Below are 24,694 nucleotides of genomic sequence, written 5' to 3' on the forward strand. Positions count from 1 at the left end.
TACATGATTTTCTATGGATCAATTTTGTTAGTTTAAGGTTCAATGTTGAACGTTTTATGGATCACTTGCAATATGTTTATGGATTATTCGTACAATTTCAATGCTCATTCTTTAACCATTTCATAGCAATTTTGATAATTGTTTTGTAAAACTTTACAAAAAATATGGATTCACACTTTTTTAGAGATTTTCACCGGGATTTTATGAATCATTTTGGTGGTTTATAAGGATCGTTTTGTATTTTTTATGGATCGTTTTGTTAATTATAAAAGTCCATATTTAGGGATGCCCTCACTATGGTAAGGGGTTTTAAATATCAGCCTTTTTAGTTATTTGAGATAGTCCGGCACAATGTCCCACAAAGTTGTAAAAAAATATATGAAGACAAAATTGGAAGACGTTAGCAGAGTACTAAGTCATCAAACTGTGTGTCGATGTTGTGACACAGCGTCCCGTTGCCGTGAAGCGAGCTTGTTCGCAGTATCGATACGCAGAGTTAATTATCTAGGTCTAATTTTTCATAATATATACTGCTTTGTGAATAGTATCTTGGGGTGACTTCTTAAAATCGGGTTTGTTAAATTCACTATTCTTACATTTATATCTCGAAAATTATTTCTAGGGAAAGCTAGAATAAAGGCCGCACAGCTTCTGTTAAAAATTGCTTCTCTCGATGATTTCTAGGAATTCAAGACATGCTCACACAAACCAACATCAGCATCGGGTAGGGGAAGACTTACCCTACTTAATGGTTATGTTGGTTAATGGTTTGCGTGGGCGTGTCTTGAATTCCTAGAAATCATCGAGATACGTATTTGTTTACATAAGCTCTTAGGCTCTTATTCTAGCTCTATCTAGATTTATTCTAAGCACCTTCTGAACTTTATTTGGCACTTATTTCTTTTTATGATGAGATCAACTTGTTATCACTTTTTGGTGGAAAGTAATAATTTGCTGAGGGGCCACCCATAAATGACGTAGCGTTTTGGTAGTGTATTTTGCTATACCTAAAAATACATAATTGGTCACAACCTCCCCTTGCCTTCCCCTTCAAATGCTACACCATTTATGCATGTTCCCTTACAAAATGCTGTCCAAAAATTCCAGAACTGAACACTAGGGGCGCTGCTATAAAATAAATTTTGCCTCCAAGCCTGGACCAAGCCTTAAACATCAAAAGAGCTTTCAAAGTGTTTTTATGTTACTCTTCATACGCGAAGTTTTGCGATTTTCAGAGATGGTTGGAAATGCTATCTAACATGAAGCTTTTAGTGTGATCTTAGAAGAGGGTGGGCGGATAGTTCCGTTAGAGTACGGCAGTATGAAAATTGAGTAGAAGTTGAAAATGAGCGAAGGGCCATTAATGCGACAGTACAAAGTCAAACGCACGGCTGTGGAATAGTTCTAGCGACGTTTCAGTAGACAGAAATGAGCAAAGGCGGACGCATACTTTTTGCCTGTAGATTTGAAGATCCGCGTACATCGTACGGGCTAGGCAAAAGGTGTGCGTTTGACTGTGTACTGTGGCATTAATGGCCCTGCACTCATTTTCAACTTCTATTCAATTTTCATACTGCCGTACGCTAACGGAACTATCCACCTTCCCTCTTCTAATATCATTCTCTAGCTAATAAATTATCACACTAAAAGCTTGATGTTAGATAGCATAATGTTAATACGGTTCTTCTATCATATATTTTGTGAGAATGGAACTAAGCCCGGAGATATTTTTGCATAAGGGCGTATACACGATGGCCGATTCTCTTTATCGATTTGCTCTTTGCATTGCTACAGCTAAGCGAAACCATTTTCTAGAATTTGTTCAATGCAGAGTTGTAACAGGTTGTATTGGCTATCAAAAACAAATGCAAACGCACCGAGAAAATTTAATTCTATCGAGTTATTAACAAAAGAGAAAATCGACGAAGAGATTCGGTCATCGCGTTTACGCCCTTATGCATGCTCACTGTCGAAAAAGGACATGGTGGACCATTTTAAAAGTCCAAAGGATCCTGGCATCCATGGCAGTAACCTGGAAGAGAGGTAGCAGCCGTCCAACGAAGATAATGAATAATAAAACGCTCCGCTTGCTGCACAACATGTTCAACAACAAGGAGTCGGTAAGTCAACGGGAAGCGGACAATTCCGTTGTTCGAAGTCACACATCTGCAAGACTCAAAGGAAGGAGGGAATAGTAAGCAGAAAGAAAACGAGATCACCAGAGTACTTGATAGCAAATCCAAACCGTGAGATCCCAATGCCGCCGCTGGATGACCAGGAAGTACTGTAGAAGTCCAAAATATACCATATGTACCAAAATACCGAAATCCGACAAATCTGTCGCCAGGGATGCCATTCTCCCCAGATGAGTTGAAAAGGCACCTCGCACTATGACAAAAGCAAACTCACCCGAGAGATTTTTATTTTGGTTTCACTTTCTACTGCTTCTCCCACTTCGCAAACAAATACAGTTTTTGACGTTCGCACCTCCACAGTCCAACACACCGGAGCGTATGAGTGATCACTAGGGAGCACCGAAGAGAGTTCGTTTGCTTCACCGAGGAGAATCACCCCGGTGCGCGGTGAAGATTTTGGTTGTTAGTTTGTTGCATACAAAGATTTTTTAAAGGTTACTTTTTCTATTAACGAACAGTATGTAGTCCATTCCTAGTTGAGCATTCAGTCGGTTAACAACGTCCCGGTTTCAGTTGCGCGGCATCTAGTTTTTTTCGGTGTTTTTTCCGCCCGAGCGGTTTTTTTCACCCCCCATTGGGTGCCCCAAGTGACCAGTGTCCAACAGAGGAAGTGGAATTCCATCGGCCGAGCCCCTTGGAGTTACCATCCAGCTTTAATTCATCCCGGTAATCCATCACCGGAGTTAACGGCGTCGTCAAGTCCATCATTTTTTCACGCCGTCGCGAGGGTGTACAAGTGATAGTGAAGCGTGTCGTATCACCAGCTTGCTGACCCACCAACACCAACCATCACCACCGGATAGCAGCGTGGACCAACACCAACGCACCACGTGATAACAGCGTTTCCACACACACGCTTTGTGCCGGTGTAGTTAAGTAGCGAATAAGTTTTATTTATTACCCCTTTGTTTTAGTTTCCCCTTTCTCCCATCCCACGCAAATATTTTCTTCTTCTTGTTCTTTTTTCTCTTGTCCCTGTGTGTTCCCTGTGTGTAGTTGTTTTGTATCTGGTAATAGTGATGGCGGGGGGAATACCCTTCCTGCCCTTCCCACTGAAGACGAACTGTCCGACGTGGAAACGTCAGCCACGGTGAAGAAGTACACCGGAACCATCCCGAAGCGGCCCAGGCGAAAACGAGCACCGGAGCCCGTACCGCCTACCCCATCTCCTCCTACCCCGCCTAATCCATCGCCACCAACACCACCAGCACCGTCACCCCCCGCACCACCAAACCCGTTTCCCCCTACCCCACCTAATCCCTCTCCCCCCACACCGCCAAAACCGTCTCCCCCTACTCCGCCTAACCCCGCCAAGAAAACAAAAACTGCCCCCCGCCATAAGTCATACCCAGACGCCTCGACAGGCCCATGGGTTGTTTTTTTCCGACCCAAACAAAAACCGCTTAACGTTAACCAGATCGAAAAAGATCTATTCAAACGTTTCTCGTCAGTGACCGACATTTTGAAGGTGAGGCCAGACAAACTGCGCGTCACTGTTGGTAACCGCAAGCAGGCGAATGAGATTGTTGCCTGCGAGCTTTTTACGTTAGAGTACCGCGTTTACATTCCCAGTCGTGACGTGGAAATCGAAGGAGTGGTCACCGAAGCGAGTTTGACCTGCGATGACTTCTTGAAGAGGGGGGTTGGTGTCTTCAAGAACCCCGTTCTTCCAGAAGTCAAGATTCTTGACTGCACCCAAATGCAGTCAGCATCCCTCGACGGGACAAAAAAAATCTATTCGCTGTCTGACTCGTTTCGAGTGACTTTCTCCGGATCGACTCTGCCAGATTACGTCCGAATTGGGAGGGTTCGACTTCCTGTGCGGTTGTTTATACCAAGGGTGATGAACTGCACCAAGTGCAAACAATTAGGCCACACCGCCGCCTTCTGCGGCAACAAGCCACGATGCGATCAGTGCGGCGAGAAGCATGCGGAGGGTGCTTGTGGTGCTCCTCCTAAATGTGTTTATTGTTTGGCACCTCCGCATCCTCTCGCAGATTGCCCGAAGTATAAACAGCAAGGAAAAAAACTTGAACGGTCTCTGAAGGCGCGCTCTCAGCGTTCCTTTGCGGAGATCTTGAAGACTTTCAATCCTCCTCCCAAAATCACTCCGGAAAAAGAAAACAATAATCCGTTCAATCTTCTCCCAGTTGACGAGGACGACACTGACTCAGAGGGCAATGACGGAAGTCCTTTTGTTTTCAAAGGTCCTTCAAGGAAGCGATCCAAGAATGACTCGCAGAAAACTAAAAAAACTGACTCCCAAGCCCACTTGGATAAATCAAGAGGTCACGGAAATAAACCGAAACCCAATCCACCGGGTTTTAAGCCTGTCGATTATGACAAAGAATTTCCGGGGCTTCCGGGAACATCTAAAACCCCAGATGTCCCAGTTTTGCAACCAGAACAGCAGAACGCCATGTTCACGCTTTCTGGAATTGTGGACAGCATTCTCGATCTGTTCAACATCACTGACCCTCTTCGGAGCATCATTAACATGATGCTTCCAATCGTGAAACCTTTTCTGAAGCAATTTGCTTCCAAGTGGCCCCTCCTTGCTTCATTCGTATCCTTCGATGGATAATTTTCCAAAAAATGATACGGTATCTCTCCTTCAATGGAATTGTAGAAGCATTTTACCAAAACTAGACATATTCAAATTTTTACTGCATAACATACACTGTGATGCGTTTGCTCTCTGCGAAACATGGCTCCCTCCAGATGTTAACCTTTCTCTTCACGACTACAACATTATCCGTCTCGATCGTGCAGATTCGTACGGTGGGGTGCTCCTAGGGGTCAACAAACAACACTCATTCTACAGAATCGACCTTCCTCCAGTGTCAGGTATTGAAATTGTCGCATGTCAGGTGAATATTAGAGGTAAAACCTTCAGTATTACCTCGTTATACATCCCTCCGAGAACGGCTGTTTCTCGGCGAGCGCTATCTGACATCTGCTCAGTGCTACCTGAGCCGCGGTTGATCTTAGGGGATTTTAATTCCCACGGTACAGGCTGGGGAGAGCTGTACGATGACAACCGCTCAACCATCATCTATGACCTATGCGACGATTTCAATATGACCATTCTAAACACCGGTGAAGTAACTCGAATAGCCAAACCTCCAGCAAGAGAGAGCAGACTAGACTTGTCACTCTGTTCGAACTCACTATCATTGGATTGCATGTGGGAGGTAATCCAAGACCCCTATGGTAGTGATCATTTACCCATCAAAATTTCGATTTCCAACGGTTCATCTTCACAGTGTCCAATCAACATCGCGTACGATCTCACGAGAAACATCAATTGGGAAGAATACGCGAACGCGGTCCGTGACGGTTCAGAATCGGTCGACGTTCTCTCTCCGTTGGATGAGTACTCCTTCCTATCGCGGCTCATAGTGGATTGCGCGCTTCAAGCACAAACGAAGCCTGTTCCTGGCACTACCATTCGCAAACGTCCTCCCACTGTGTGGTGGGACCAGGAATGCACCGACGTGAATAAAGAGAAGTCTACCGCGTTTAAACAGTTTCGTAAATACGGTTCCCGCGAATACTTTGAGCGGTATACGGAGCTTGAGGAAAAGTTTAAGAGCTTGGTCAGGGCCAAAAAACGCGGTTACTGGCGTCGGTTCGTCGAAGGGCTATCGCGAGAGACTTCCATGCAAACGCTCTGGAATGTCGGCAGGAGAATGCGTAACGCGGCATCGTCGGTCAACGAGGGCAAGGAGTACTCTAACAAGTGGATTTTCGACTTCGCGCGTAAGGTTTGTCCCGATTCGGTTCCGGTCCGATGCAACACTCGCGATCCGCCGCTGGAAAACGATGACATGGACTCCCCGTTTTCGATGGTAGAATTCTCAATTGCTCTTCTTTCATGCAATAACTCAGCTCCGGGAATTGATCGAATTCAAGTTCAACCTGCTCAAGAACCTCCCAGAAGTCACAAAGAGGCGATTGTTGAACTTGTTCAATCGATTCCTTGAGCTCAACGTTGTTCCGGATGATTGGAGACAAGTGAGAGTTATCGCCATCCAGAAGCCCGGTAAACCCGCTTCGGATCATAATTCGTACCGTCCCATCGCGATGCTGTCGTGTATTCGGAAGCTGTTAGAAAAAATGATTCTTCTTCGTCTGGACAAGTGGGTCGAAGCGAATGGCTTACTCTCAGATACGCAATTTGGATTCCGTAGGGGCAAAGGGACGAACGACTGCATTGCGTTGCTTTCAACTGAAATCCAATTAGCCTATGCTGAAAAACAGCAGATGGGTTCAGTTTTCTTGGACATTAAAGGGGCGTTTGATTCTGTTTGCATCGACATCCTTTCGGACAAACTTCATGCGAGTGAGCTTTCTCCGATTATCAACAATTTCCTGTTTAATTTGTTGTCCGAGAAACGAATGAGCTTCTCTCATGGCAACACGGAAATTGCACGAATCAGCTACATGGGTCTTCCACAAGGCTCTTGTTTAAGTCCCCTCCTGTACAACTTCTATGTCAAAGACATTGATGAATGTCTGGCCGAAAATTGCACGCTAAGGCAGCTTGCAGATGACGGCGTGGTTTCCATGGTTGGACCAACAGCACCGGACCTGCAAGGACCATTGCAAGATACCTTGGATAATTTGTCTACTTGGGCAATGAATCTGGGTATCGAATTCTCTCCGGAGAAAACAGAGATGGTTGTTTTTTCTAGGAAGCTTTATCCAGCACAGTTTCAGCTTCAACTTATGGGTAGAACAATCACTCACAGCATGTCGTTTAAGTATTTAGGTGTCTGGTTCGATTCCAAGTGCACTTGGGGAAAACACATAGCGTATCTGAGGCAGAGATGCCAACAGCGAATCAATTTCCTTCGTTCCATTACCGGCACTTCATGGGGAGCCCATCCGGAAGATCTGATAAGACTCTACAAGACCACCATTCTCTCGATTTTGGAGTACGGTAGCTTTTGCTTTCAATCGGCGGCGGGGACGCACATATTGAAGCTCCAAAGGATTCAATATCGTTGCATTCGAATCGCGCTAGGTTGTATGCAATCGACGCATACCATGAGTCTTGAAGTTCTTGCGGGCGTCCTCCCCTTAACAAATCGTTTTGCGGATTTATCGTTCCGGTTCCTCATCCGCTGTGAAGTCATGAACCCGCTGGTGATCGAAAACTTTGAGAAGCTGCTAGAGCGGAATCCTCAAACACGATTCATGAGCTTGTACTACGAGTACATGACTCTGGACATCGGCCCCTCCTCGTTCAACCCCAATCGTGCTGTCTCCCATCATTTCAGTGGTTCTTCCGTGAGATTCGATCTCACAATGAGGCAGGAGATTCAAGGAATTCCAGAGCCTCACCGTGCCCTGATTGTCCCAACTATTTTTGCGAACAAATACCGCCACGTCCCCACCGAGAAGAGATTTTTCACAGATGGGTCGGTGATAAATGCGTCCACTGGTTTTGGAGTATTCCACGATCTTCATAGCGCCTCATACAAGCTTCAAAAGCCGTGTTCGGTATACGTTGCTGAACTAGCAGCTATATCGTACACGTTAGAGCGTATTGCCTCACTTCCACCTGACCAATATTTCATTTTTACGGATAGCCTAAGCTCCCTGGAGGCTATGCGTTCAATGAGGCCGATGAAGCACTCGGCGTATTTCCTCCAGGAAATACGATCGTCATTGAGTGCTTTATCAAACAGCTCACATGTCATCACCTTGGTATGGGTCCCTTCTCATTGCTCTATCCCGGGCAATGAGAAAGCGGACTCGCTGGCCAAGGTGGGCGCTATGGAAGGCGATATTTACGAGCGACAAATCGCCTACCACGAATTTTTCACGATTTCTCGTCAGCAAGTCCTCGCCAACTGGCAACAAAAGTGGAATGATGGTGATCTGGGAAGATGGCTACATTCTATTGTCCCACAGGTGTCGATCAAACCCTGGTTCAAAGGGTTGGATATGAGTCGTGATTTTATTCGTGTAATGTCCAGGCTCATATCCAATCACTGTTCGTTAAACGCCCACCTCTTCCGTATTACGCTTGCCGACAGCAACTTGTGCACCTGTGGAAACGGTTATCACGACATCGAGCATGTTGTTTGGTCCTGCTCCTTGCATCATGAGGCGAGATCCGTTTTTTGTGATTCCCTTAGGGTCCGAGGAAAACAACCCTTTAAGCCAATTAGAGACGTCTTGGCTTGCCGTGATATCGACTTTATGAAGCTTATTTACGACTTTCTTAAAGCTGTTGATTTATGTGTTTAGTGTTTTGTGTTTTAGTCATCCTTTACGTTTAAGTTTTAAATTAGTTCAAAATGCTTTCCCTTGTCCTCCCTCCAAATGATAAATAAATGTAATCCCTAATCTCGAGTAAACCGCGAGTAATCGGCCCCCGTTCTACTAACATTAGTTGTAAGAAAATGATATTCACACACAATTATGTAAAAATATTCGGCTCCGCAAAGCTAACGCATTTGAGCCTTGACAAATAAATGGATTATAAAAAAAAAAAAAAAAAAAGCATGTAGTCAATTATTTTAAAATTTGGTAAAATACTAATGTACACATTTTGGAAATGCGAATGCGGGAAGTGCATCCGCGCATCATTATTGAAATTTGCTTCAGTGTAGTCGACAGACAAACATGGGACAAATATCGATTAGGATCACAGCGGGTGTTCCACAAGGCTCCATCCTTGGTCCAACGCTCTTGAACGGGATGTACAACGGCGTGCTAACGCTGAAGCTGCCCAAATGAGTTGAGATCGTTGGATTTGCGGACGACGTCGTCTTGACGGTAACAGGCGAGACGCTGGAAGAGGTGGAAGTGTTGGTGACCGAGGTGATCAACATGATTAGTAACTGGATGCAAGGAGTGAAGCTGCAGATTGCCCACCACAAAACGGAAGTGCTATTGGCCAGTAACTGTAAATCGGTACAGCGGGCAGATATCACCGTCAGGGGCACGCCATAACCTCAAAGCGTGTGTTGAATTATCTGGGAGTGATGATCGATGACCGGCTAAACTTCAACAGCCACGTCGAATATGCCTGTGAGAACGCTGTATACGTTGATGTTTTCACTCACTCACGTAAAGTTCTGCCGGAATCTTTGGAGAAACAATAAAGCCGTTACTCTTTCTCACGGAAGTGAGTGTATAAACAGACGAACAGTGAACAGTCAACAGGATAAATCTCCGAGGATACGAGCAGAGATTCACCCCAGAGAATGATATCTCTCGCACCCGAGTGATTCTCCCCAGACAATTTTCAACCCTGTCTGTCGCAGTGCCGTCCTATCGAGGATTTTTTTCGGCCCATTGAGCTCCATGGTATACAAGGATAATTGTAGGGCAAGGACACCAAGCAACTCACCAACAGGATCAAAAGATGCGTCCGGAAAATCGATGAGGCAGCTGTCCAACGGTCATATTCCAATATCATGAATAAGCCGCGCTTCCGATTATTTATATTAAATCAACTAAAGGTCTTATTTTTGATGATTGAATGTCATTATTTACCGTAAGTAGGGGTGACAATGAGTAAAAAAAAAAAATCGTTCCCTACCTAACAACATTCAAATTTTAGGAAGGAAAACAATTACAAACATGTGAATATATTCATCAATGATATATTTACGACCATCATGGATATGGTTAATTGAAATTTATGTCTCGTTTTTCTAAAATTAAATAAAAAAAAGATCAATGTAAAACCTTATGGGGGGATATTGAACCAAAGCATACATTCGGTTAAAATATCTTAACATATGTAAATGAAACGTAACTATTAAGAGTACACTTGGTTATAATCACAATGTAATTCGTATGTATGGTTACCGATTAAGAGTAACCCTCGTCTATCCACATAAAAGTGTGTTCAAACTTATGTGTTCCTATGGACGTTTATAAAAACGTGTTTTTGCTACTATTTATTCCACTTGACTACTGGTTAATGTTATCTTCACCTTACTCCAGGAGATCAAGAAACATATGCTTGTCATTGTTTTTCGTTTATTAAAAGATATTTACATCAATAAACAGAGTTGGTTGGAAATGCTAACATGAAGCTTTAGTGTGATGATTTATTAGCTAGAGAATGATCTTTAGAAGAGGGTAGGTGGATAGTTCCGTTAGAGTACGGCAGTATGAAAATTGAATAGAAGTTGAAAATGAGCGAAGGGCCATTAATGCGACAGTTTTTCAAGATAGACGCACATTTTTGCCTAACCCGTACGATGTACGCGGGGACTTGAAGTATGTCTCCAAGTCCACAGGCAAAAATGTGCGTCCCTCTTTTTGCTCATAAACTGACTTGAAAAACTGTCGCATTAATGGCCCTTCGCTCATTTTCAACTTCTATTCAATTTTCATACTGCCGTACTCTAACGGAACTATCCACCTACCCTCTTCTAAAGATCATTCTCTAGCTAATAAATCATCACACTAAAGCTTCATGTTAGCATTTCCAACCAACTCTGAAAATCGTTAACTTCGCGTATGAAGTAACATAAAAACACTTTGAATCAATAAACATTTATCAAAGTTGGCCAATTTCACCCCCTTTGGACCTAGTCAACAAAAAGGATTTCTAAAAAAAATAAAATAAAAATTAAATATGGAGCATCTAGCAGGCCGCAATTTGTTGAAGTGTCTCAAAACAATGGATATGAAAAATTTGAGAAAAATCGTAGAACAAGAACTTTTGTTCAATTATTTTTACTTTTTGCTGGTACGCTTTTTTATGAATTTTTTTCACAGAATATAATAGTGTTGGAATTCAACTTTGAAATCTGTGTCGCTTTTTGCAGCAACAGTTGCACAATTATCATAGCAACAGTTGAACATTCGTGCAATTTTCAATAGTGACATTTTGAAAAATGATAAAGTCATACGTTTAACAGACGCGTAGAAATATTTCTGATCGATTGATGATAAAATTATTGAAGTTGGTCCTGGGGCAGCTGAGTTATTAACGGTCAAAATCTTTCATAATTTTGTTACATGTACCATTTTCAGTTTTCACAAACTGTACCTCCATATAGAAATCACAGACGTAGTCCTACGTCAAAAAAAATAAAAGTTTCAAAAGGTTGAAATCCCGCACAGATGTGTAACAGCTATGCAAAGTTTCATGCAAATAGGAAAATGTGCTATATTGCCTTGAACTGCTTCATTAGACAACCAGTTCTGTACGAGGATCTGAGTATTGTTTTAAAATTTAGTTTTTATCTTGTTTCTCTTACATCGTATGAAAATTTCATGTAAATTTCTACGATAACGCATACGATATTAACGCTAGATTTGGCGTAAATTTACACGATATTTTATGTAAATTTATGCGTATTATAGCATATATCAGTCATGTTGTATGCAAGGTTGTAAACAATTTCGTTGTTAATGCGAACTATAGCGCAAAATTAAACGACTGAAGATTTTACGTGACAGTTCAAATTCAGTATTTTTTTATGTGTACTACATATTTGTTTTGCCAACAGGTTTTACTCTTTCTGTACTTACAAACTTACTGTCATTCATTCCGTGATGCCATCAAAAAGAAAGGAACAGACATTCAAATCATCAAACTTTTGTCTGTTGAAGGTATGGCAGACTATGAAATTTTAATTTTAATTCCAAGAATTGCCCGCATTAATTGAGAGTTGCAAATTGGGAGCCGCAGTCAAGAACAAGCAGAACCACAGGTTATACATTGATTACGCTCGAGGAGTAAGTTCTGAACGAGGTGCTGTGTAATTTTGAATTATGTTTTTTTTTACGTTCGCCGCTTCTCTTTTCGTATTTGGCTTGTATATTTTCCTTCTTTCGTTCTTCAGCTGCCAGTTCACCTACTGTTATTTAATCGGTTTCCCCACCTTCATAAACCAAGAGTTGAGAGATATATGTATGTATGCCAGTAAAATATTAATGAACAATAGAAATTACTGCATACGAGTATCCGCGATCACCGGTGAGTAGTTCCATAAATCTTCCGCAAGAAATGAAATGCCACTACCCACTACTCTAACCCTGCGATTCCAGGATGTAAATTAAGCATGAAACTAACCGCAGGTGATCACATGCATTCGCTGCTGGTTTGTCCACACATCTCTTTTTTTTCCCCTTTACGGCATACCTATTGCTAATTACGTTTTACGAGTCTTCTGATATTCAAACCGAGGACGAAGACGAGGAGAAGAAACGACATCTTTGTGCTCAAAGGTACACCTTTTCGCGCAAAGTCATATGCTGGTAAAATAAAAACAAAGATTCAAGTTCAACTCACTTTGGTGCGGGATAGATCTCCAAGCTTTTCTTGCTGCTTTTCCTGCGTCGCAAAATCCGCTTTCCGGTCGCTTTGACTTTCATCTCCAGCGAACCACCGCAGTGGGTTCCGATCTTACCTCGATTGTAGGGGAAAAACTTGCGAATCGCTTCTGTTGAACGATGGGATGAGGGGGGAGGGGGGTCAAAGTCGTTGTTTTCGTTGATGTCGATGGTTAAGGCAATCGGTGTTGAAGGATTTCATGAAACCAGTTACAGCGCCGGGAATCGATGATCATTTGAAATGGAATTGAGTGGGGGAAATCGTTGTTGAGCTTTTTTTTTGTACTGTGGATTTTTTTTTCTTGCAGCACACTAGTTATGCTTTTTTCACTACAGTCGTACTTCGTATCTTCACTCTAGAGCATCTCATTCACTATATTATAGAACACATTGAATTCGTACCATCACTACGCGAATTGGAATGCTTCTGGAAAAACAGAACTCGACTTATTGGAGTTGCTTTTCGTGCCACTACGGAGGTGCAAAAAACTGAAACAGAACTAGCACTAAAAAAACGGAAAATTGCTACCAGACTTCGGTGGCAGACAACTACTTCAATTTCACAAGGTGCACGGCAACCAAATTATGCATCTACATGTAGATGATATCAAAGCGGTGCACTCGTTTGAGGGAGATCACGACGGCGACACTTTCCAATCCTACCGGGGGTCTACTGTCTGGCTTGAGCAGTCTGCTACACTTTTGCTGTTGCTGCTGCTACTCCTGGACCACTACCTAAAGTCTGTCAACACAGCCAGCCTGGGCCCTGGGACCGGCGAAAACGGTGAAATCAATTGGCCAAGATCTAGTTTCCAAAGCACGTACGCGAAATTATCACGTCGTCGTCGTCGTCGTCGCGCGTTCTCTTGCGCTGCTACGGAGCAAATCCTCGCGAGTGGCTCTCAGTCAGCGAACTAAACACGGCCCAACGCTGGGTAGGTACATGCGCTCGCGCCGAGGAGTTCTGGACACTCACTCACAACCATCAACAATCCGGCAAACGGTTGGCTGCAGCAGCAGTAGATACATACCTACCAATACACCCGAATGGCGAAGGGGTAGCATAACAACTTATTGGCGCGCGCGGAATTGGCTGGTGGAAATACCATCTATGTACCTATATATGCGATCGCGAACAGATCGCCACAAGATCGGATTTGAAGGGAAAGACATCGTTGCGTCTTGTCGTTGGTTGAGAGCACTGCCCCGTAGAGTGACCGGACGACGACGACGACGCGGCGGTGGCGCGGTTTGGTGCATTCTTTCTGGACTAGTATAGATACCGTTGAGAAGTGATAGGGTTTCCAATTTCCTTTCCAATGTGGGTGCAGGACGGGTTTTGATGAGGTGCCGACGGTCTTAGCGTCAAAGTTTTAATCAAACCAATCAGTGTGCTGGCATTTCCAGCTTTCTGATAAATCATGTTGGAAAACTTTGGTAACTTCTGTTTTCAACTGCGAAATATGGCGGTGCACTAAAATATGACTTTTTTTGGCGAAATAAATTTGGTCATTTTATACCTTTGTGTAGTAGTTGTATGAAATTTGACGATGCATAAACTCTAACAATTTTTCTCATTTTAATTAAAATATTTCTTTGTATTGTGGTGTGGTGTATTGAATAAGACAAAACTGATTGCGCTTAAATCGTTAGTTTTAGGTTAAGGGTGTCTTCTGAAAAATTTGTATATACTTTTTGGACAATTGGACTATGTAATAGACATTATTGTGGGCTCTACGGTTATTGAGTTCAAAATATAAACTTTTTAGTTATTTGAGATTGACCAGCACAATGTTATACGAAGTTGTAGAACAATGTATTTGATGCTACTTTGATGGAGATACCGATTATGTATTCATAAATAGTGTAAACACTACGAGAGCCTGTTTTGTTTGAGTCATATTTCAAAATATGGTCAGTCCAATTCTCATTAAATCAGCCATCAGTGCTGGTATCGGCTCACTTTGACGTTTCTATACATTCTATAGAACTTTTATGCAATATTGTTTGCGAGTTAGTGAGCAAGCTTGTTTTCCGAGAGAAGTCCGAGAGATATCGTTACTGAGGTCCTATCTTTTGAGATACTATGTTTTCAAGAGAAAAAAACTTTCAAAGAGTTACGTCTGTTTGTCTGTGCTATAAAGAGCGAAAATCGGTCTTAAAATGGCAGAGATATGATCAAAAAACATTTACATGGTTTTAAACTTATGATCAGGAGTGTATCTACATTTCCAAAGGCATTAAAGAATTTTTGAATAGAAATTTACATTAGGCGCTCTCAAAGTGTAAACATATTGCTCTATTTCTATAGATAAAAAGAGCCACCTTAAATAATCCTGTTATATTGAAAATGTGTATTACCTCTAGCATCCAGAAATTACATAAAATACATAATCCAGGCATTTTAAAGTTTATTTGGCCTGTGAATGTATCCGTAGTTGGTTGGATTTTAAACGGATTTTTACGTGGAACTCAGGACAGTTCCAAGAACTTTAGGGAATATCCGAAACATTCAGAGATATTTAAAAAAATTCAGGTAAGTTCCGAGAAATACAGAAAAGTTCGGAACTTTGAGATCTCTTTAGGTTTAAATTCTGAAAACTGCAGGGCAATTGAAATGTACTTAAGGAAAATTTTGTAAACTAAGATGAAGAACAGAGAACTTCACGACAGCTTTATAAACTTCAAGAAAAAATCAGGAATTTTGATATTGTGGAAAATTTAGGGAACTTCCGAAATCTTCGGAAAAAATTGAAAACTTAAGGACCATTCAATTAATTTCAGAAAAGGATCTTTACAGGTTACCCAAGAATAAAGTCCAGAAAACTTTTTCAAAGTTTGGAGTCCCATGAACGTCAGGAAAATTGCAGGATTATTAACACTCCGAACATGATGCCTCCGGAAAAAAAGTGCGTAACGACAAATTGGCAATGTTTAAAACATCATTGTTCGGCAGTTTATCGATAGATTTTAAATTTGTTGATATCGGACAATTTTTTTTTAAGTCTATTGCCAATAGAATTGAAATTTGTCAATAAATGGCTGAGCTATGATTTTTCAAACACTTCAAGTTTTCCGTTACACTTTTTTACCGGAGGCATCGTGTTCAGAGTGTTAATGAAGTTCCGAGAAAATTTTGAAATATTTACGTCAGTTCTTATTAACATAAAAAAAAATGCGGGAATTTTCCAAAATGAGAAATTTCTGGTTTTTCTAAGAATTTTGAGGTTTTTCCAGAAAACTTCAAGAACGTCCAGAATTTTGCGCAAGTTTTAAGATCTTTCAGATAAATTCCGGGAGCTTCAGGGCAGTTCGATAGATTTCAGGAAAATTTGTAAAAATTCAATGAAGATCAAAGAGCTTCATGGCACTCCCAATAACTTCAGTAAAGTTGCAGAAACCTAACAGAAGTTGCCAAAACTTAAATTGAGATAAAAGATCTTAAAGGGAGCTAAGTAGCTTCGAGCAGTTCTAACTTAGAACTCAGACCATGATTATCAGAAAAAAATGCAGGAATTTTAGGGAACTTCCAAGATCTCCAGGTGAATTTCGAGAACTTTGGGACAGTTCCATCGAATTCTGGAAATTGTTGGGAACGTAGAAGTTTTAAAAATTACTGAGAGCATCAGGGAAGTTTAGAGAACGTATTGTTTGAAAACTTTACTGAAGTTGGAGAAATTCGGCAATTCCAGGATCATCATCAGCGATAACGATAACGATAACTTTAGGAAACCGGACCACCTCTGCCGAAAACCTGCTAGACCATTGATAGCACGCCTTCCGTCAAGGATATGGAACGTCAACTTATTTCGCAACATTAGGGGAGGTCCTCAAGAGTGCCAAAGATAGCGGTCTCCACACCTAGATCGTCTCGCTGGATATATCGAAGGCCTTCAACAGGCCGTAAACGCCCCTCGTCTTAGAGCAGCTTGTCAACTGGGGGCTGTGTGAACCCATGGTCCACTTAATCAAAAATTTCCTGACCGATCGTTCTTTCAGAGTCGCAGTTGGCGGTTCCAGCTTTTTAGAGAAGAGGGGCGTCCCACAAGGTTCAGTTATCGCCGTTACCCTCTTCCTTGTGGCCATGAAGGGAGTTTTCGGAGGACTGCCGAAAAATGTGTACATTTTCATGTATGCTGACGATGTACTTATCACCGGCCCAACAGCAGCACGTAACAGGATCAAGGCCCAGGCAACAGTCCCCGCTGTAGCCAGGAGGGCCAGGGCGGTAGGTTTCCAGCTTTCAGCCACCAAAAGCGTCAGGTCCACGTGTGTCCATCTCGGCACCGTGTCAGCGGGCCACTTATCAAAGTTCAAAGCCAGCCCATACCACTGAAGAAGACGGTCCGTATTCTGGGGGTACTTGTTGACCGGTCCCTCAACTTCGAGCAGCACTTTAAGGCGATCAAGAACGACTGCCGAGTAGGATCAACTTGATCACCAACACCATCATTCGCCCCCACCGGTCTAGCAATCGCGACACTCGTTTCCGAGTTGCAAGAGCCGTCATCGATAGTCGCCAACTGTACGATCTTGAGATGACGTGCATCGCCACCGAAAAGCTCTTGCAGCTTCTTCGAAGCGGGTATTCTACCCTTCCGCCATCGTATAACCGCAGCAATTGCAACGAAAGCCACTGCCTTCACAGCAATGACCTCCGGAAATGCCAGGATCTTTCTCCTCGATGAGGGGAACAGACTCCTCCACATGACTGCCAATTAGGAGCTCCTCCCAGTGGCCAAGGTCCATTGGTACGGAGACAAAAAATGGCGCAAACCTCCACCAAAAATCGAGAGTCGGATAAAGAGCGAGTTCAAGGCTGGATACATCTCTGCAGCGCTGAGGAGAACTTTCCCGAGCCGCGGTCGGAATTGGAGTAGCCAGAATTTCAACACCGATGAGTTGCAGCCTACTGCCATAATGCTCGGTTTTCTCCGCCGAAGCTGCAGCCATCTTTGTTGCCGTTACAACACCCTCGAACCGGCCCATACTGGTGCTATCCGATTCGTACAGCGTGATACAAGCCCTTACATCTGAGACCCTGCCTCACCACTGGATACAGGGTATTGTGTAGGCCACACCTCCGAACACGGTGTTTTCCTGGATCCCTGGGCACTGCGGTATCCCAGGAAATAGCGAAGCAGATACCGAAGAGCGAAGAGCCACTACAGGACATAAAGCGAGGGATAGTCAGCAAAATGTGGGAAGCCTGAGAAGCAGAGTGGTGCCTCTTCATCCGAAGAATCAAAGGAACGACGAGCAAGTGGACGGATATGTCGAAACTACGGGACCAGAAGGCGGTTTCTCGTCTTAGGACAGGCCATACAAAGGTCTCACATAGTTTTGGTGGGACGCAGTTCCACAGAATGTGCTACGTTTGCGGAACCACTGCATCGGTGGAACACATCCTATGCCTGTGTCCACTATACCAACAACTACGCGATCAGTACGCACTTCCCAACAGCATTAGGGACATACTGGGCGACGAACCTTCCACTTTAGCGATAGCTATTTATTTCCTCAAGGGCGCTGGGCTATACAACAGAATATAGGTCCTTTTAAACTTCTTTACCCATTACCCATCCTATGGTGGAGCTCCGATCTTTTTCAAAACCCTACACCCAACCGGTGGATGTAAGATTCGCTTACAATTATGTGGGATTCATCATCAGAGGTTGTAAGTGGAGACCGCATGAACCGAGGATGCGATATACCTAGCTGCGGTCCGATGTAAGAAAATTGGAGACCGAAAAATGTGGAGTTGTATTAGTGAGTGAAATTAATATGTCGAAAAAAATAGAAAAAAGGTTACCGACTGGACTCGAACCACGGACGTTGCGACTATCAGACCTGTGCTTTCTCCACTGCTCTCTCCATGCTTCTGAATATGGTCAGCCTAAAAGCAAACATGAAGCGCTCATTTTCTCGCATGCTCGACTTCGTATGCTTTTTCTGCTGGAGAGATTCGAGTTAAGTGTGTGCGTCGTTCTACAATGTTCTACAATGTGCGTCGTTCTACAAGCTTACTGGTATAGTCGAAAGCGTAGAAAGAACACGAAATGAAAAAGACAAAAAACCATTACATCGCCTGTAAGGTCAACTTCTAACATTCGCTGCGATGTTCATGAACAGAGGATGATAGGAAACGGAACTAACATTCATTGTAATAGATTTTTGGTTTGCGTGTACATTACTGGTACATCAAACCAGATTGTTTTTTTTTCTCGTTACCTGTATTGTTAGTCTTTTTACTGGAATCTGTTTTGATTGCTTCTATTTGAGAACATGTGAATTGAAAGCCAACTCCGTAACAAAATTTGCAAGCAGAACCCCCCTCTGGGGTCTCCTTTTTTATAGAGATGAACTAGCCAACGGCTAAAAATCTCTCTAATAAAGTCAAAAGAGAACTTCAAGAGGGTGCACCAAAATTGTAGGAAGAAGTTTCGAGGAAAGAAAGAGGCAATTAGTGGCGTCACCCATCGTTCAGGCGTATTGCGAGTGCCACGAAGTGAGGACTCGATTCCCGCTCTAGCCAGTGGAACTTTTCAAAACCCGTAAATTTCCATACTGGCACAGAACAGAAGGGGAAGGGCAAACATATCGGTGAATCAAAAAGTGGTTCGTTTTTCTGCTCAACAAGCGATGTTTTGTGGTAGCGTTACACACGGGCTTTCTATGTGCACTCACACTTTCATACACGCAAACCAAAAATCTATTACAATGAATGTTAGTTCCGTTTCCTATCATCCTCTGTTCATGAACATCGCAACGAATGTTATAAATTGACCATGCAGGCGATGTAATGGTTTTTTGCCTTTTTTATTTCGTGTTCCATCTACGCTTTCGACTATACCAGTAAGCTTGTAGAACGACGCACATTGTAGAACATTGTAGAACGACGCACACACTTATCTCGAATCTCTCCAGCAGAAAAAGCATACGAAGTCGAGCATTTTTATTTCTTGTTCCATCTACGCTTTCGACTATACCAGTAAGCTTGTAGAACGACGCACATTGTAGAACATTGTAGAACGACGCACACACTTATCTCGAATCTCTCCAGCAGAAAAAGCATACGAAGTCGAGCATGCGAGAAAATGAGCGCTTCATGTTTGCTTTTAGGCTATCCACATTCAGGAGCATGGAGAGAGCAGTGGAGAAAGCACAGGTCTGATAGTCGCAACGTCCGTGGTTCGAGTCCAGTCGGCAACCTTTTTTTCTATTTTTTCCACATAATAAATTTCACTCACTAATACACTCCACATTTTTCGGTCTCCAATTTTCTTACATCGGACCGCAGCTAGGTATATCGCATCCTCGGTTCATGCGGTCTCCACTTACATCCTCTGATGATGAATCCCACATAATTGTAAGCGAATCTTACATCCACCGGTTGGGTGTAGCATGCTGCCTATCGTAACTGCAGGCAGAAGATGCCTTCTACCGCTAGGTGCGCTAGTGCTCGCAAATGACAAGTGGAGCCACTTTCTGATTCGAAGTTCCACTTCTGTTATGTGCTACTGGTCTACTGGGTGTTGTGTGTTGTCCGTTTTCTAATGTTAAGTGTTCAGTCTGTGCAACCTCTGGTTGAAGACGGTGTCAATTGTCTTCTTTATTAAAATTACCGAAGATTTCGGGATAGTTACATGAACAGACTTCGGGATAATAAGAGAACTCCTGTAACATTTTGGGCATATCAGGTTCAACTTCAAGGTGGATTCATCGACTTCAAGGGAACTGCAGTAGCTTTTATGAAGTTCTATGACTACTGAGATATCTAGAGATATACAGAGATATAAAAAAATCATCTGAGGAGAAGTCTGCAGAACTTTAGGCACGGTATTTCTGGATGAAAAAAAATATTAATAACAATCAGTATCGCTGAAACATCCACAGCCGAAACGCACTACTTTTAGACTATGACGTTCTCTGAACGTTCTTTTGATGTCCCCTGGATCAGCAGCATTGAAGTCACCCAGCCCTGCCCCGATAAATCATTTGTATAAACATTCCCATTCAGAAGCGAGCAAACGATTTTCTTGATTTTATTAGAAAATCATCTCTCATTTTGCCCGCCGTTCCCGGAGCTACGACAAACTTGTTCCAAGCCAATTGATACATACAATCGCAAAACCTATACGGGACTGCATTCTGCTCGCGCCCGCATACACGGCACATACTGCGGCGGTTTCGATTCATCCGAAGAGAAATCCATTTCAAGAATTTCCTTCAAGTCACTTGACGATATTGGCTACCAACAACTGCTTCAAACCACTCTAGCGCGGGTAGTGGAATACAAGCTGTTGCTTACTCCGGCAAAGCTACTAATGAGGCTGCCATCGAAATCGAACAATCCATAGCAGAACGAAATCGAAATCGAAATCGAATTAAATTGTATATATGATCAAGTGGTTGCCAACTGTGTGAACTGTGTCATCTGTAGTACCTAAGCATTAGCTACTGGATGGTAGTCAAACAGAGCAGGTTATCGCTGAAGTGGGTGGTTATTTCTCGTGACGTTGTTTCTGATACAAACTGTGGATAGAAAGTTTGTGCTCGGACGTAATGGTCACCTTCAAGTTCAAAACAAAAGCCTGATGGCAATGCCATCGGATTCTGCGGACGGAAATTCCGTGCGAAGCCAAAGCAAAAGCAAGGGAAACCGGTATTCTGCGATTGGTTTCAAATGTTTCCAGAAGATCTCACCCGCCATTGCAAATCAGTTGAGGCGCACACATTTTAATCATTTATTTTATTTCGCAGGAAATCTGAATCGTTCATTTCTCACTCGGATGGGGCCGTCAGAGCGTCGTCGGTCAAAACGTCAATGAACCCCACTCTTGTGGTCCCATTAGTGAGAGTTAGCAATGCACTTTTGCGATCGAACCGCTTGGTTTCACAAATGACCTATAGTTGTAATTGCGAGGGTAATAAATTTTAGCTCTTCGATTAGATAATTGCACAAGTTTTTTTTTTGTCGCTCCTACGACATTGCCATTCTAAACTGGTGCGCAAAAAATAAACATCTGTACCAGCGTCCAATTAGGCCAAATGTGGATAAAACCTGGTCGGGTGGTTGGCGGTGGGTTGCCCAATCGTACTGTAGGGTAGGGTGACCACTTGCTTGATCCCACGCGGTCTGTTAGTTTTATCACAGAAATCGGTTTAAAAAATAAAACCGAATCCAGTTTGTTCTAGTCGAGGAGCATAGTTTTGTGAGTTCTAAGTGGTTCAGACTGCTGCCGAGCGGGAGTTACAATTGTCACATTATCTGCTATTTATTATCCAATTACGCCGCTCAGTGGGATCGTCCCCAGCCAGTGTGGAGGACGACACCCGTGGATACGCGCCGGTAGCTCTCTGATAACGGGGCATTCTTGTTTGGCTCGCCGTAGTGTGGCAGAATGGCATACTACAGCGTAGATATGTAGCGTAGGTAGGTACTTATCTTTGAACCATGACGGCTTGGGATGCGTGTTGCTCTCGTGCGGCTGTCCTACAGCTAATGGCGAAGATGATGGAACGAAAATTGAACGCCCGAGGCATTCAGATTATTGTAGCTCGAGTAGAGGGTGGAATTAGATTCAAACCTGCCATAAGTAGATGGCCAAAAATAGAAGAGGGTTAACAGCGAACGTGCAAAACTTTGTCCGATCATTAATCAGCAAATGGGTCAGGTGTGTGTGATTCTTGTCAAACTATAGGTTCTGTTGTGATGAGATACGAAATTATATATATCATAGTGACCACATTCAATGGCGTGACCCATTGAGGGTGATTCGGAATCATGTTGCGTCCCTACCTTGTTTTATGTGTTCAAATTTTAACTGATTTGTCAATAACTGGTTTCAATCGATCACAACTGACTAAAATGTTGAACTAATTCAAAAGATATTAAAATATGTTGTGGGGTTCTGGTAACTCTTTGGTAAATTTATTAATCTAGCCATGCCTACATGAAACTCAAAACTTCAGCTGATTTGTGATCGATTGTAACCAGTTTCATCCATATTTGATCAATTCCAGGCCAAATGGCAAAATTTCAGATGCGATTTTGCATAACTCTAGATAGAAATGGAATTAGGGCCTAACAGCTTTTGTAAACTTTTTTTGACTTCTATCAATGATTTCTAGAAATTCTAGGCTGACCCACGCAAACCAACATCCTCATGGGGTACGGAAAGACTTCCCCTATCCGATGATTATGTGCGTGCCTTGAGTTCCTAGAATTCATCGATAGATGTCTTTGTTTACAAAAGTTGTTGCGCCTTAATTCCAGCTCTATCTAGAACTATTCGTCAAGAGCAAGTATTTAAATTAGTGCTGAAATTCAGCCAATTTAAATTTGCGCGTCATATTATATTATATAGGGGAAATGGATGTAATGTCGGCCTAAATGCCCCTTATTTGGGCACATACATAAATTCAGCAATCAACTAAATTTTCAATAGCGACTAAACATATTCATTAGTTCCGTCCCAATGACGCGTTTATCTAGATAAAATTGATAAATAGCAGATTTTTAGCGATGGGCCCAGTCTTAGATCCATAGGCCAACATTAGAGCTATTTCCCTTATTATATAACAACATAGGATCAAAGTTGGCCGCGCTGTTGAATTGAAGTTTTTAGTATTTTGCTACGTGATGTTCTCGCTAAAAATTAAATTTCAAATAACTAATAATTTAAATTGTAAAAATTGTGAACTTAAGTTATTAGTGCTTTGCGTAACGATGATGATGTTGAGTTTTATTCGCTTTCGTTGCTTTAGCATTTGGCATTGGTGAATAGTGGAGTCTGCCGGAAGACAGCAGTTTGTTCCAGCCGCTCAGCTAAGTAATTTGTCTTTCGTTAAAAAAAATCAAGAAATTATATGAAGCTCATTAAATATTCGTCAATCAAGTATTGCACCACTGCTCGATTGAAAGTTTCAATACATTATCGGTGGTATATTAGGATCAATAATATATTGGGGCGGGGCTTACCGTGTATGAAAATAGCGTCGGAATGCTCGCGTTCTTGAAAAGGGCTATTGTATCTACGGTAGAGTTTTCATTTTCTAACTCCGGATTTAAGCTTCTTGCAGTTGTAGATCATGATTCCAGGGAGAATTTTTTTTTATCAATATTGCAATTGCCAGACAGAGGGAGTTAGACTGTAAATACATACATACACACAAAGCACAGTCGAAAGCAATAGCGTTTTTGATCTAAATTCCGTCCTACTAAGCACAACTCGCGCTTTACCTCTATTTTCTGAACGAGTTAAAACAAAAAATGGAATATTTCTGTCAAAGATGACATCTAAATTTATTCACCTTCCCATACGTACCGTGGGATTCGATGAAGAGTCACAAATACTGCTTCTTGATTCTAAATTCGTTCAACTGGTTTCAATTCCGTCCAAACGTATTGAAACGCCATTAGATTTTCTTCGCCCTACGGATAAACGTAGAAAAAAGAGATTCTCTAGGAGCACCTCTTTTGTTTTGAGAACAATGAGCGTAAATATTCATACAATGCGCACTAACAGGGTTTATGTTGTAGCTAATGAACTAACGCATCGGAACAAACCTATCATTGATTTGTGCACGGTGAAATCATTGATATTATTGATCTTTTCTGATCGATAGAACGAAAATGGGCGATTACGGCGAAGTAGCGCTCTATCCTATACAGTTTTCAATAATGGTTGGCACGAAAATGTCTCTTCTAATAGCAACAGATGGCAACACTGTTGTAAAAAAAATCTGATGTCAGCACTTGATTGGACTTAGCGATGTAAGGATCAGGTCTTCACCATGCTTACACATTTGATTGTTTTAAAACAACTTTCATACCAACATTCTATATTAAAGCGTGTAATGGATCATTTAAAAACAACTGAATATCTATATCTAACATCCTAAACGAAACATATTTTTTTTTATTGTTAAGTGATTATTATGTCAAAATATCAATTGAACACTTTGGCGCTATCAAAACAAATAAAGAGTGTTGAAATTTGGAGATATCTTTATCAAAATTTTCAAATTAAAAATATTGCCGTTGGTAGCAAAAAAAAAATGCGATCACAAAATTTGTACGTTCAAAATTCTTCAAAAAGGGTACTCAATGTCGTTTGTATCTTTATTGGTTCCAAGGATATGTAAAATTGAATATTGATGTTTATTTAAAAAAAAAG

At 42.2% G+C, this 24,694-nt stretch overlaps 1 protein-coding gene across 3 annotated transcripts in view; it reads right to left on the reverse strand.

Moving 5' to 3' along the window:
- Nucleotides 1-24,694, reverse strand: part of LOC135705692 (P protein-like) — a 313,738-nt gene that overhangs the window by 165,412 nt on the left and 123,632 nt on the right. Inside the window, exon 2 of one of the 3 annotated variants that reach the window (XM_065227488.1) lies at nucleotides 12,472-12,939. The exons of 1 other annotated variant lie outside the window; for it this stretch is intronic. In XM_065227488.1, coding sequence (XP_065083560.1) covers nucleotides 12,472-12,554 — 83 coding nt within the window. In that variant the 5' untranslated portion in view covers nucleotides 12,555-12,939. Of the gene's footprint in view, nucleotides 1-12,471; nucleotides 13,395-24,694 lie in introns of those variants that run through there. One more of the 3 variants, XM_065227487.1, reaches the window with a different exon arrangement.

The sequence above is a fragment of the Ochlerotatus camptorhynchus genome, unplaced genomic scaffold (genome assembly GCF_037179485.1).
Source record: "Ochlerotatus camptorhynchus isolate MF236.1 unplaced genomic scaffold, CSIRO-AGI_Acam_v1.1 ptg000274l, whole genome shotgun sequence".
Taxonomy (NCBI): domain Eukaryota; kingdom Metazoa; phylum Arthropoda; class Insecta; order Diptera; family Culicidae; genus Ochlerotatus; species Ochlerotatus camptorhynchus.